The following is a 12397-nucleotide window of genomic DNA, read 5'->3' as shown; positions in this document are numbered from 1 at the left end:
CCAACATGATATTACCATGTAGGAATCGGCGTTGCTCCACACTCGCCTCCCCGTGGCTAGATTTTTTGTTGAAGGCTACCACTATAGGTGAGTTCCCATGGTTCAGGAACAATACCCTTTTTCCCTTCTAGCTTATGTTATATTTAGATATTTAAGTTACATTTTGTCTTATTTCTTTAATCTTAAGGGTGAGCTAGAGACATATCTTAGCCCCCGCCAAGTCTTTAATGTAGAAGATATTGTTGGACATAGTAAATGATGTTATATTGACTTTGACTCTTATTGAATGTGGAACCCCATAGTCCCTATACCCCTTTATGTTTCCACTTGATTTGTTTATCATTACCAATGAGATGCTCAATGAATGCTAAGAGGCTTGGGTGAGGTACCTCCGGGTGCTTCATTCGTTGTGTTATGTCTAGGCCCTAGGCTTGGATCATGACAACAGGTTTATTACACGATCTTGAATATGAAGTGGAGACCTCACAACCATAAATAAGATTATACTAAAAGGGATTCATAGACACCCTAGGGAACTTGAACTTTGTATTCTGATACCAAGTTTGTCACGGCCCAAGTCTACATCCTAGATGTGTCCGACACTCGGAACTATTATTGGCCCTAGCAAACCCTTGGCCTGATATACTATAAGACTGAATATTGACTAATGCGGAAGCTTTTAAAAGATGAGAATGAAATGCAATAACTTAGAAAATAAACTCAATAACTTCAAACTGTATAATATGCATTTGATTATTAAACAACTAAGATGGTAACTCAATTGACTCGTCTATGAAGCCTCTAACATACTAAAGATAGGTCACCGAGATAAGACCACAGGCTACCTGAGTACTTCTACTAATGACATAAGCAAACTACTAATTCTCATGATAAATTGAAACCCTCTAAAAGCAAAAAGGTCTCACCAAAGCTAGATAAAGGTGATCCTAATGATGTGTCTGTTATCGTGAGTATCAAATCTGTATCATAAAATGATGCAACATCAAATGACATCAGAATGTAAAATGTACGATATGTAAATAGTTGAATGAAACAACTGGCTAAAAGTGAACATAAAGAACTGAATGAATAACTTTGAAGATAGACTAAAATAAAGTCAACTGAATAATAATGTATGCATATGTGCTTTAACAACAAAACTTTAAAATTGAATATATGCAATAATAGCAAATACTGGAAATAATATAACTTTACTTTTCTTTGGGAGTTTCTTACAGCTGACATACATCACATGAGGTCATGATATCCAACACCTAACCCAATTGGGAGGACTTTCCTATACCTTGTCAATTTATAGAACATATCTATCTAATATGGATCAACTAAGCCTCAAAAGGGCTAAAGGAATTGATCGACAAAGTGGTACACTCATATCCTATGGTGGCATGTAGTTATGAAACTTGAATTTTCTAAATCAACATCCTCTCGGTGCTAAATAATCTCTCAAAATAATATATATATATATATATATGCTCATAATATATCATGAAAACTATAACTGAAATCATGTTGTTAGTCTTTGCTCAAATCTGAAAAATTGTACTGCTAGTTAGACTAAGCTCACAACTGTTTGAAACATACTGATATTCTGAGTTTTCATAATCACGACAATTTTATTGAAAATCATATCTATCTATAATGGAAAGCTAAAATATTTCGTAATGAATCTTTCAAGTGACTACACTTTCTTTAAAACATAATACTTAAAATAGGTATAAAGAAACTTCATGAAGATATACTTTCTTGAACTCTTTCTTGAAATTATACACTTCAAGTTGGAAATAAGAATATTTCTTGAAATACTTCTTGAAAATATTGACTGACTTCTTTCATACAAACAATACATATGAACTACTATAATAAGGTTTTCAAATAACTTTGGCTAAAATGGGTCCATGGGACATAAAACGCATGAATCATGAATCAAAGATCATTAATGATATAAAGTATCATAATTTTGATGATAAAAATCAAGAATCAATAATAGAAAAATATAGAGAAGTCAAAATTATGAACTTTGGGGGTTATAACCCTAGCTTTGATCTTGCTAACTAAAGTTGTAGATGTAGGGCATGAGGAAGAACTAGATTTCTCACTATGATAGCCGTATATATCTTAAATGCTCCACAAATCTTGAAGAAGAACTCTAATTTGATGAAGAATGATAAAGAAACCCTTTCTTGAGACTCTTGGATTCGCTTTTTGAAAATCCTATGTTTTGAAGGTAGATTCTTGCTTAGGATACATAATATTATCTTAGAATCGCTAAATAATTATGAGACTATGCTTACCTTGATTTGGAAGGAAGAATTCTTGATGGACTTGCTTAAAAATAAAGTCTTGAACCCTAGAATGGAATTCTTGATTTCACTAGAGATATAAGAATGATTTGACGTTAGAATCTTGTCTAGAATTTATGTTGTAAGTTCATGAAGAATAATTACCAATACTTAGTAGGGTTGAAGACAGTTTAGTAGTTGTGGGGGGTCGACCAAAGGGTGAAAGTGGGAAAAGAAACTCAATAGCGTTTTTTATGAAATCTGAAAAATTTGATATACATCTAATATGTATGATATATATGGATGGTATACATAGTTTACGGACCTTTTACGTCCCGTAGAATGATCCACGGCTCGTGGATTGGTTTCATGAAATTCAAAAAAAAATTATGAAGCTCTAACCCAATTCCACTAGCTGGAACCACGACCCATAAATTGTTTCACGGCCGGTAGTTTCCAATTCGTGGAAACTGGGAACAAAATTCTTAGACTAGAGTGTCTGTATTAAAATGGTCATAACTTTTTACTCAAAACTCTGATTGACACAAACTTAGTGCCATTGGAAAGAAGACTCATATAATTTTAATTTGGTAGGTCATGGGTCACCTAACTCATTATATTCAGAGAGATATGATCATCTGAAGTTGACCCTTGCATGATTTCATGGAAAAACTTTACGAGTAAGAAACATTTTGAACTCGACTTAGTGCTAGAGATCGCTAATGACCTTAAACCACTTTCGATGCACTTCATATACTTGGGAATGAACCATAATATACATTAACAGCTAGGAATCATTCGGTATGATCCTATACACATACAAAGAATAGTTGGGGTCTTAAATTAGAAATTTTAAGGGTGTTACACGATAAAATGTATGAACAAAAGACAGTAGCTGAAAACATGACATTGTTATCTCAATGATGAATTAATGATTGGGGATCAACAAGTCACCATTTTCTTCTCATATGTGTTTAACTTATGGTGTAACACAGTCGGTCCTAAGGCGGGATAAAGGAGGAGAATTAATTGTCCATTAGAAATCAATTCCTTCACTGCTCTGTTTTCATTTCTTTACTCGATTTTTAAAAGAGGTAAACAAAGTATTAGTGGAACGTAAACATATTTGTAATGCCATAAGTAAAACAAACCCTCTGGACAAGTTCTTTTCTCAATTTATGATGTCATCGCAGCTGAAGTGCTTTGTTCCAATTTTTTAAACTTGATCCAAGAATACTATAGTACTTCCAAGTTCCAACTAAATTTTATGATTATACATCCATAGCAGCCATATTTCTTACAAAGCTTGCGTGTGAAGAGAGTTGTGGTGATCTTACCTTTGTGATCATGAGAAGCTTGGAATTATTTGTTGAAAATATATATGGAGTTGCGTCAAGCGAAGGTATAATTACCTAACTATTTCCATAGATTCCATAACCTGGGGAGCAACAAGAGGCGCTAGTAATACATCCATACAGGAAGCCGCAATGACAATTCTTTGTGCCTTTGAATGTCTGAAAATCTTGAATCAATCTTTGATCCATATTTAAAAGTGAGGATCGTTTCATAATTATAATAAGATCTTTTTCAACCGTACTAGGCTTGGACAAGTTCTCTAGTTTAATATAAGGATTAGTTTTATTTATTTTATAATTAGTGAAACAGACCTATCTTTTGAGATTTTAAATTTAACTATTTTTAAAAAGAAATTATAACATTAAGAAATGAAAAAAAATAATGATTTTTTTTTTTATAACAATCAAATACTTCTTCCGTTTTAAAATAAGTGATGGTTTACTTTTTTTCACATAATCAAGAAGGTATTAAGGATGTTCTTTCAATTTTACCCTTATTTAGATAAAACAAGTTTTATGTAACCAAGAAACTAGATACATCTTTTTAAAGATATTTATTAATGTTAAGTTAGTAACCATACATTATAGTTTACTTAAGGAGTGTGTCCAAACTAAAAACATCACTTACTTTGAAATGAAGAAAGTAATATTTAAACATCAAATATTAGCATTCTAGTACTATGAAAATGAAAAAAATAATTATCAAATATAAACAAGATGAGAGATTGTTATAAAGAGGTATATTGTTATAAAACTATATGATGATCTCATACATTAAATTCTTTGATCCACAGATTGGTAAAGTTCTTTTTTTTTTCTAGAAATATTCTACATTCTCGAAATTAAATTCGATACCCATTTAACCAAAGGAAGAAAAAATATCAACCATCCTTAACGTTACTTTTATGATCTGTATTTCTTGAAAGAGTGCCCCCAAATATATCACATAGTTGGGACCCACAATTGTGGAGTGCTCCACTCCTTTGTAAAAATATGGAAGCGTGTTAATGGCTCTTTGCTCTCTGTATGTTTGTCTTTTAGTGCACCTATATATAATGTCAACATCAATGGCGGCCAACAATATGCATCTTTCACTAACAATTTTTTTTATTTTAGTCATTTTTATAGTACCAAAAAAAGAGGCCATAATAATCGTAGATATCTTCTTCTTTTTTTCTTTTTTTTCGTGTTGGTGAATTTTAATTGGGTGGATAATAGTGGAGATTAAGAGCTGGATGGACTTAAAAAAATAACTTTTATGTATGAAGTGCTTTTAGAACTTTGAAGTGCTGAAAGTTATTTTTATAAATAAGCAGTTGAGTGTTTGGATAAAAGTGCTTATGTCGAAGAAATGAGGAAAATAATGTGAATTTTAGGGTTAAAAGAATAAAAATGGTAGTTTGAGAATTTAGTTAAAATATAAGAGATATAAAAATAATTTCTATGATCAAAGAAAATGACTTTAAGCACTTGCAAAAAAAAGGTTAGGAATCCTAACTTTTTATTTTTGGCTGTTTTTAAAAACTTTATGGCTTAAAGTTAGCATTAGACAAACACTACAATAAGCTAAAAAGGATTTATAAGTTGGTTTGACCAACTTATAAGCCCATCCAAACGGGCTCTAATTATCTGTTTGACTTAACTTATTTTAAGCATCTTATGAGCTTTAAAAAAATAAGTTGGGGTAGCCCAACTTATTTTTTGCCTTATAAATTGTTTTCAGCTTATAAGTTATTTTAGATAAATTAAGTCAAACATATTCAATTATTTTTTTAAATTTATTTTAAGTATAAAATAACTTTAAATTGATTAATCAAACACTTAAAATAATTAAGCCAATACAAACGGCTCTGACTTTCTAGAAAAGTGAAATAAATATACTTGTATAATTAAGAAAAAAGAGCATTGCTTTCAGTAACTGTTTCAAGATGCTTAAACTACAATTATTATTACATGTGAATTGAAATATCCCACATGGGTGATGCTGTTTTTGTTTCAATATTTTTGATCTTTCTTAGGAATATATTTTTCAAGATTTGCATCAAATTGTCGGCCTCTGGCTTTTAATTAGTAGAGAATCTGTTGGTTGGTTTTGGGGTTTTGTCACCAATCTTGTCTCATTTCAGCCTCTGGGGTTCATCAAGAATGAGGTTTTGAGCTCTATTTATTTGGATAAAACTTGGCTCTTTGGTGGTTTTGTTTGACTATTGATGTAATTTGATTGTTATGTTTTGGGGAATCCAGTTAAAGATGGTTTCTTTTAATGTTTTGGAGCTACTATAAGAGCTGAAAGTTTCATCATCCCACCATATTCAAGGTCTGAATTTCTTCTTTTCTGAGCTCCAAGGTTCATCTTATATTAGAGTTTTTGACTTTTGGACTGATTTTCATGGAAGTGGTATCATTAATTTTGGATTCTCTTGGTAGTTAGAATCTAAAAAAACTGACCTGATAATGATGAAAAGTTTCAATCTTTGTAGCTCTTGAATGTGGGAAAAGAAAGTTGGGAATTTGTTGGATAAATTAGTGATACATAAGAGAAGGGATTGAATTTTGTGGTGGTGATGGAGAGGCAGATTAGCTTTCATGGGGTGATGGAGAAACAGCAGAGTTTTCGAAATGGGACGATTGAGAAGCAGAAGAGCTTTAGAGGGTTGATGGAAAAGCAGAAAAGTTTTCGGATAGCAATGGAGAGGCAGCTAAGCTTTGGTGGTGAGAGGAGAAGGGGTAAAGAATCACCAGGTAAAAGAGGGGATTCCCCACTTCACTTGGCAGTTAGAGCAGGGAACCTTGGCAAGGTGAAAGAAATCGTTCATAGCAAAAGCACCAACGATTTATTATCTAAACAAAACCAGGAGGGTGAGACAGTTCTGTATGTTGCGGCGGAGAATGGCCATAGTTTGGTTGTTGCAGAGTTGTTAAAACATTTAGACCTTCAGACAGCTTCTATTCTGGCAAATAATGGTTATGATGCATTCCATGTTGCCGCAAAGCAGGGTCATCTTGGTGAGTCTTATGATGCATTCCTTATTGTACATATTGATTGCTTTATGGAGATAATGTGTATGTTTATTTAACTTCACATGTTATAATTGATGCTGACCCAAATTAGGAGCAATTTTCATCATTGATTTTAGCTTCTAAACCTTTAACTTAAGCTGCTGTAGTGCAGATTACTTATGGCTTCAGTCAAAGACTAGATAAGTGTAAATGTTTCCATAAGCCTAGATGATGAGGCCCTACATGTTATCACTTGAAGACTTGGGATATAGACCATCTTCTTCTTTGTAATCTACAATTAGAGGGACTAAGTCTGGAGAGGGTGAATTCACATCTGCACCACTCGCAAATTACCTTGTGTGAGCATTTGAAGAAAATAAGGACCTATCCAAAAGTGTGTCGTGTGATAGCACTGAAGGTGGTGATAGAAGTTGAAAGTTGAAAGGGTTTGAGCTGCGCTTACTTTTACTCTTAGCCTAAGGAGTGAAATTGGCTTGAAAGAGAAAGATCCACCCTGACCAGACTCTTCAGATCATTATAATAAGTTGTTCATTTACATCAACTACTTAAAACTCTGTATTGATACAGTCGTTCCTGAAACCTTTTTTCAGCATTAATTTTGAAGAGAAAAATAGTAAGAATAATAACTGAGTTAAAGTGATACATGTTCATCCCATAAAATGATTTAAAATTTTACCTTTCAGACTAATGACATGTTAAGAGAACTACGAACTTAATGTTGTATTTAAGTGGGAGAGGGGCGGGCCCATTACCTCTGAATTTTGAAGGCTGCTATTGACCCTAAGGGTTGACCCAGACAAATATCTTGGTCATCAAAACAAGAAAAAATCAGAAATCTTAAACAATGATTTGAATGTTTAAAGAAATATCTATTTGTATGATAGGAAAAACATCACAAAGTGGTTTAGTTTATCTTTTGAGCGAATTATGTTTAATGATAAATCTTATGGAATGGATGTAATGCATCGCTCTGAAACTGATGTTTTTACTAGCCCATGAAGTACAGGATTTTGGCATTCTTTGGGAGCTCTGTGTATCCTTTAATTCTAAATGTACACAAAGATTTTTCCACTCACCAACAGGTTCCCAAATTTTGTCAGCATTAATGATTCTTGTGCTGCTTCCTGATCCTCAAGGTAACGCCCTATTAGCCACGTCATTCATGATGTTACTGCTTTTCTAGAACCAAATGATGCCATAATTTCCTGGCATCATCACTACTTCATATCCAATTACTACGTCAACCAACAGTGGATGCTATGACTAACGATATCTCTTGGCTTCTCTTATTCACTTAGAATTGGTAATGCCAATTCTTCATTTCTTGTCTTCTGAACTTGAGGAAATCCTTTTTCTTCATCCTCGTTCTTAAGTCTCCTATCTTTTTGAGTATCTTGATAAAGCGTGACCTTGATAAATGATTTTGTGAAATCTGACCAGGCTGATCTTGAGCAGTCTGTCCTTTAGCTTAACTCGCCAGTTGCTTTCCGCTCAATAACTGCTGCATTTGCTATATCACCTTAGTTTATGAATGTTTCTGAACTTTAAGATTCCTTATACGAGGGTATGGTTCACAGTTGATGAAGTTGGAATGGACTGTGGGGGATCAGGGTTCAGATCCTAGCAAAGGCAACAAATAGTTAGGTGATTTCTTTTCATTCTTTTAAGCCTTGGTGGATAGTGTTACACGACACTTGTACTAGTGGGGGGTAGCAGGTACCTGTGGATTCGTTAAGATGTGTAGAAGTTGGATGGGGCACATGTTCCAACATAAAACCAATGAAGAAATGAACTTTAAGAAAACTTGGGCTTAAAGATTAAGCTTATTTACTACTGATCAGGGAAAAAAGAAGGAAGATTAAGCTCATTTACTTTATCAGAAAAAGATTGATTAAGCTTTACACTACTACTCACAGTTTGGATTTGCTATCACATGTATGATTTAGTTCGTGCTTTCTGTGGCTTGAGTATATTAAAGCTTAGAAACTTGTGATGACAACTGAAGCAAACTTAAATGCTTGTTTGTGGGGTCGCTTGTCATTTTCTGAAACTTGTTCTTAGTGGCAATTGTTAAAATGGAATTAGAATGTTCCTTTCTTATTTCCACTCTCTAAAAAGAATTTCTGGATTACATTGCAGAGGTACTGAAAGAACTATTGCATTCATTTCCAAACCTAGTCATGACAACGGATTCAGCCAACTCTACAGCCTTACATACAGCAGCTGCTCAGGGACACCTTGATGTAGTAAATCTCCTTCTGGAGATCGATTCAAACCTTGCTAAGATAGCGCGTAACAATGGCAAGACTATTCTCCATACAGCTGCAAGAATGGGGCACTTGGAAATAGTTAGATCTCTTCTAAGCAAGGATCCTGAGATTGGCTTTAGAACAGATATAAAAGGCCAAAGTGCCCTGCACATGGCTGTAAAGGGACAAAATTTTAATATTGTGCTTGAATTAATCAAACCAAATCCTGCTGTATTGGCTTTGGAAGATAACAAAGGAAACAGAGCACTTCATGTTGCAACTACAAAGGGACGGCCACAGGTTGGTCTCAGTTTAATATCTATTATTTCTTGTAAACTAGCAACTCCCAGAAAGTTGACTGTTTTAATGTGTTTAAGCCGAATTGGTGATATGTGTTTTGTGTATATTGAAGTCTGATGCTTCTAAATTGGGGAAAAACTTTTCATTTTGTGAATCACATTGAAAAGGTGGGTTGAGTTTATGGAGGAAGTCTCTTGTTATGTATCATGGAGATGGTTGCAGATTTAGGAAACATCGGAGAGGGAAAAAAGAAGTTGAGGTGACAAATGAAAATAAGATTTTTTTTTCTCAACGAAAACTTGATAAAAGTACTGCAGTTGACTGCTTATTTGTCGCTTCAACTCGCTTTTTCCTCTCAGGTGCTTCTTGCATCTCAATCTTCTCTTCCCCGATAAGCCTGATATCTACAAGATAAGCTAATTTAAACTGCTGGTGACTTCAATGCCGCCTGAAAACAAGAAAGCTGACACTAGGTACCTCTTACCATAACAAAGAATTTCTTGCATATGTTCTTAAGGGACATTTTTTGGGCATCTGTTTCTTTACCTATCGAACTGCTAGATCACTGTTGTTTGATATAAAATGATGATGCAGAAGTAATGATATCACTTACTATGGCTTGGATTATCAAAACTGTTTCTGATTACTTTTAAAAGATAGTGATTAAGATATAGTTTTTTTGGTCCAAAACATATAGTTAATAACTCTAATATTAATTCTTTTACAATAAATAATCGGACTTGTTAGTAGTGTAAATCCAAACTGACCAGACCCTTTTGCCTGGAGATTAACTAATTGCATAGAGAGAGAAAAAAAGAATTAATCTACCTATATATTTTTATGACTTCATTCGTGAATATGACTTCCTCAGGTTTAAGATTTTTTTTTTCTGACAGATTTTGTAGCTAGGTTCTTTGATTGATTACTTGTACATGTTTAATATAGGAATCCAACATCATATTCTGTGCACTTTGTGTTTACCATTTCACTTGAAACTAAACAAACGTAATTGCAGATGGTACAATGTCTAATATCAATTGAGGGCATCGAGCTCAATGCCGTCAATAAGGCTGGAGAAACAGCTCTTGATATTGCAGAAAAGTCTGGATCTCCGCAGCTCATCTCCATTTTGAAGGAGGCAGGTGCTACCCTTTCTAAAGATGATGGGAAGCCTCCAACTGCTGCAAAGCAGCTCAAGCAGACTGTCAGTGACATACGACATGATGTGGAGTCCCAACTCCAACACAGTCGTCAAACTGGCTTCAGAGTGCGGAAAATTGCAAAGAATGTGAAAAAGCTCCACATTAGTGGTCTTAACAATGCAATCAACAATGCGACAGTGGTTGCTGTCCTTATTGCTACTGTAGCTTTTGCTGCCATCTTCACTGTACCTGGCCAATATATTGAGGAGAAAACAGATGGGGTTTCACTAGGCGAAGCACACATAGCCAGGAAAGCATCTTTCATAATATTTTTCTTGTTTGACAGTATGGCCTTGTTTATTTCCATTGCTGTTGTGGTGGTACAAACTTCTGTGGTTGTGATTGAACAGAAGGCAAAGAAGCAACTCATGTTTTGGATAAACAAGCTCATGTGGGCAGCTTGCCTCTCCATTTCAATTTCCTTTATTTCACTTACTTATGTGGTGGTTGGAGAGAAGGAAAGAGGGCTTGCCATCTATGCAACTGTCATTGGTAGCACCATAATGCTCACTACTATTGGCTCTATGTGCTATTGTGTGGTTCGACATAGGCTAGAAGAGTCAAGGATGAGGAGTATAAGGAGGGCTGAGACTCATTCACGTTCGTACTCGATGTCTGTGGCATCAGATACAGAGCTTTACAGTGAAAACTACAAGAGGATGTATGCAGTATAGGAGTAAATAAAAGTCAGATAAATTTCTGCCCGAGGCACCAAGCCTGGAGCTTTGTAGATAGCACTATAAGTGAATATATGCAGGTTCTAAACCCTTAAGTCTAATGAACTTCTATCAATGGCATCAGATACCAAATTGTATGAGGAACAAAAGGATCTACAAGTTGGGAACAGATGAGGAGAAAGTTAAAATAGACTGAATGTCGAGGTGTTGCATATCTGCACAGTTCTCCTAAACAGAGTTCCTGCAGCCACTGAATTGCTGCACATATGAGGTGACATATTGCTTAGAAGTTCAGGATGAAGGCTTTAGCAAATCTTTCTGTATTCTTCACATGAATTTTAATAGTTTGAACACAAGCTCTCATGGAGTTTACCATCTACCTAGAGTTACTAGTACCAGATTGCTAGTGGATGACAGGAAGGTGGGGATGGCTGATATTGAATTACTTTTGCGTATACATAAACTTTGTAATGTACTAAAAATTATTATGTATGATACAATTCATCATATCTATTTCCCCTGGTAATGAAGTTCCGTCCTTTACCGGCTTCTTTTATTTGGTAGAAATTTTCTGTCAGCTTGGGGAAAAGCTCCAATAGTGAGCTAGTTCCACAGTTCCATTCTTCCTGATCTAAATTAACCTACTTCTGGATACAAGAGTTGATTGCAGAGAAAATAAGGCACTGGGAATTATAGTACAGAATTACTAACAGTTCAATATTTTCTCAAGTCGTTTCTGCTCAAATAGCAAAAACAAGCTCTTCTCTTGGTGAGGCACAAATAGACTTCCAGTGATCACTACGCAAAATTGGTCATAAATCTTCAGTCCAAAAGAGTAGTATGTAAACAGTAATTAGGACCTGATTCTCACAAAAAACGGATGAGCAAATCTCACAGCTTTTTCCAATATTTTCTGAGCCGGAATTCGATCTTTTGTATTATTTGTATATGATTATTTGCATCGAGATCCTATCAAGTATCCACAGAAAAGAAAATCCAACTGGTTGGAACCCCGTGGTGATGCTGTTATATTTCTAGATTCTTAGGTTTTCATGTAGCTATCAAGGAATCCGAATGTTTTGATGGTCTTTATTCTTATTCGAGGTACTCCCAGCATGTTTGAGTGTGGTCCTATGATGGGAGCTTCCTTCATTACTCCTCCCACTGTTTTTGGAATTTACACGAAGTGCTTCGGCTGAGAAGCTGTGGCGCACATGTACTTGATTTGTTCTTGCCTCAGTTGACTGACTGGCTTTAACATTGATCATCAAAATCATCTCCATGATTCTTGTA

The 12397-nt window shown here is 34.7% G+C and overlaps 1 protein-coding gene across 3 annotated transcripts; it reads left to right on the top strand.

The window, feature by feature from the left end:
• The first annotated feature begins 5566 nt into the window (after positions 1-5566).
• On the top strand, positions 5567-11655 carry LOC129870114 (ankyrin repeat-containing protein At5g02620-like). 3 transcript variants are annotated; one of them, XM_055944719.1, is made up of 5 exons: positions 5567-5972; positions 6136-6661; positions 7669-7812; positions 8816-9225; positions 10241-11655. In XM_055944719.1, the coding sequence occupies exons 2-5, from the start codon at positions 6220-6222 to the stop codon at positions 11099-11101; spliced, it is 1857 nt and encodes a 618-aa protein (XP_055800694.1). In that variant the 5' UTR covers positions 5567-5972; positions 6136-6219; the 3' UTR covers positions 11102-11655. The 3 variants fall into 3 exon arrangements, with proteins under 3 accessions (XP_055800694.1, XP_055800693.1, XP_055800695.1); XM_055944718.1 differs by having other exon boundaries at positions 5567-6661; XM_055944720.1 differs by lacking the exon at positions 7669-7812 and having other exon boundaries at positions 5571-6661.
• Positions 11656-12397: the final 742 nt, after the last annotated feature.

This window comes from Solanum dulcamara, chromosome 10 (genome assembly GCF_947179165.1).
Source record: "Solanum dulcamara chromosome 10, daSolDulc1.2, whole genome shotgun sequence".
NCBI lineage: Eukaryota > Viridiplantae > Streptophyta > Magnoliopsida > Solanales > Solanaceae > Solanum > Solanum dulcamara.
The sequence above is the reverse complement of the archived record's forward strand: the minus strand, read 5'-3'. Positions and strand labels throughout refer to the sequence as shown.

Excerpts from the sequence above, each read along its gene's own strand:
- LOC129870114 (XM_055944719.1), top strand. The coding sequence starts at position 6,220 with ATGGAGAGGCAGATTAGCTTTCATGGGGTGATGGAGAAACAGCAGAGT. Across the intron at positions 6,662-7,668 it reads CGCAAAGCAGGGTCATCTTG|CCCATGAAGTACAGGATTTT; the intron begins GTGAGTCTTATG and ends TGTTTTTACTAG. Across the intron at positions 7,813-8,815 it reads GCTGCTTCCTGATCCTCAAG|AGGTACTGAAAGAACTATTG; the intron begins GTAACGCCCTAT and ends ATTACATTGCAG.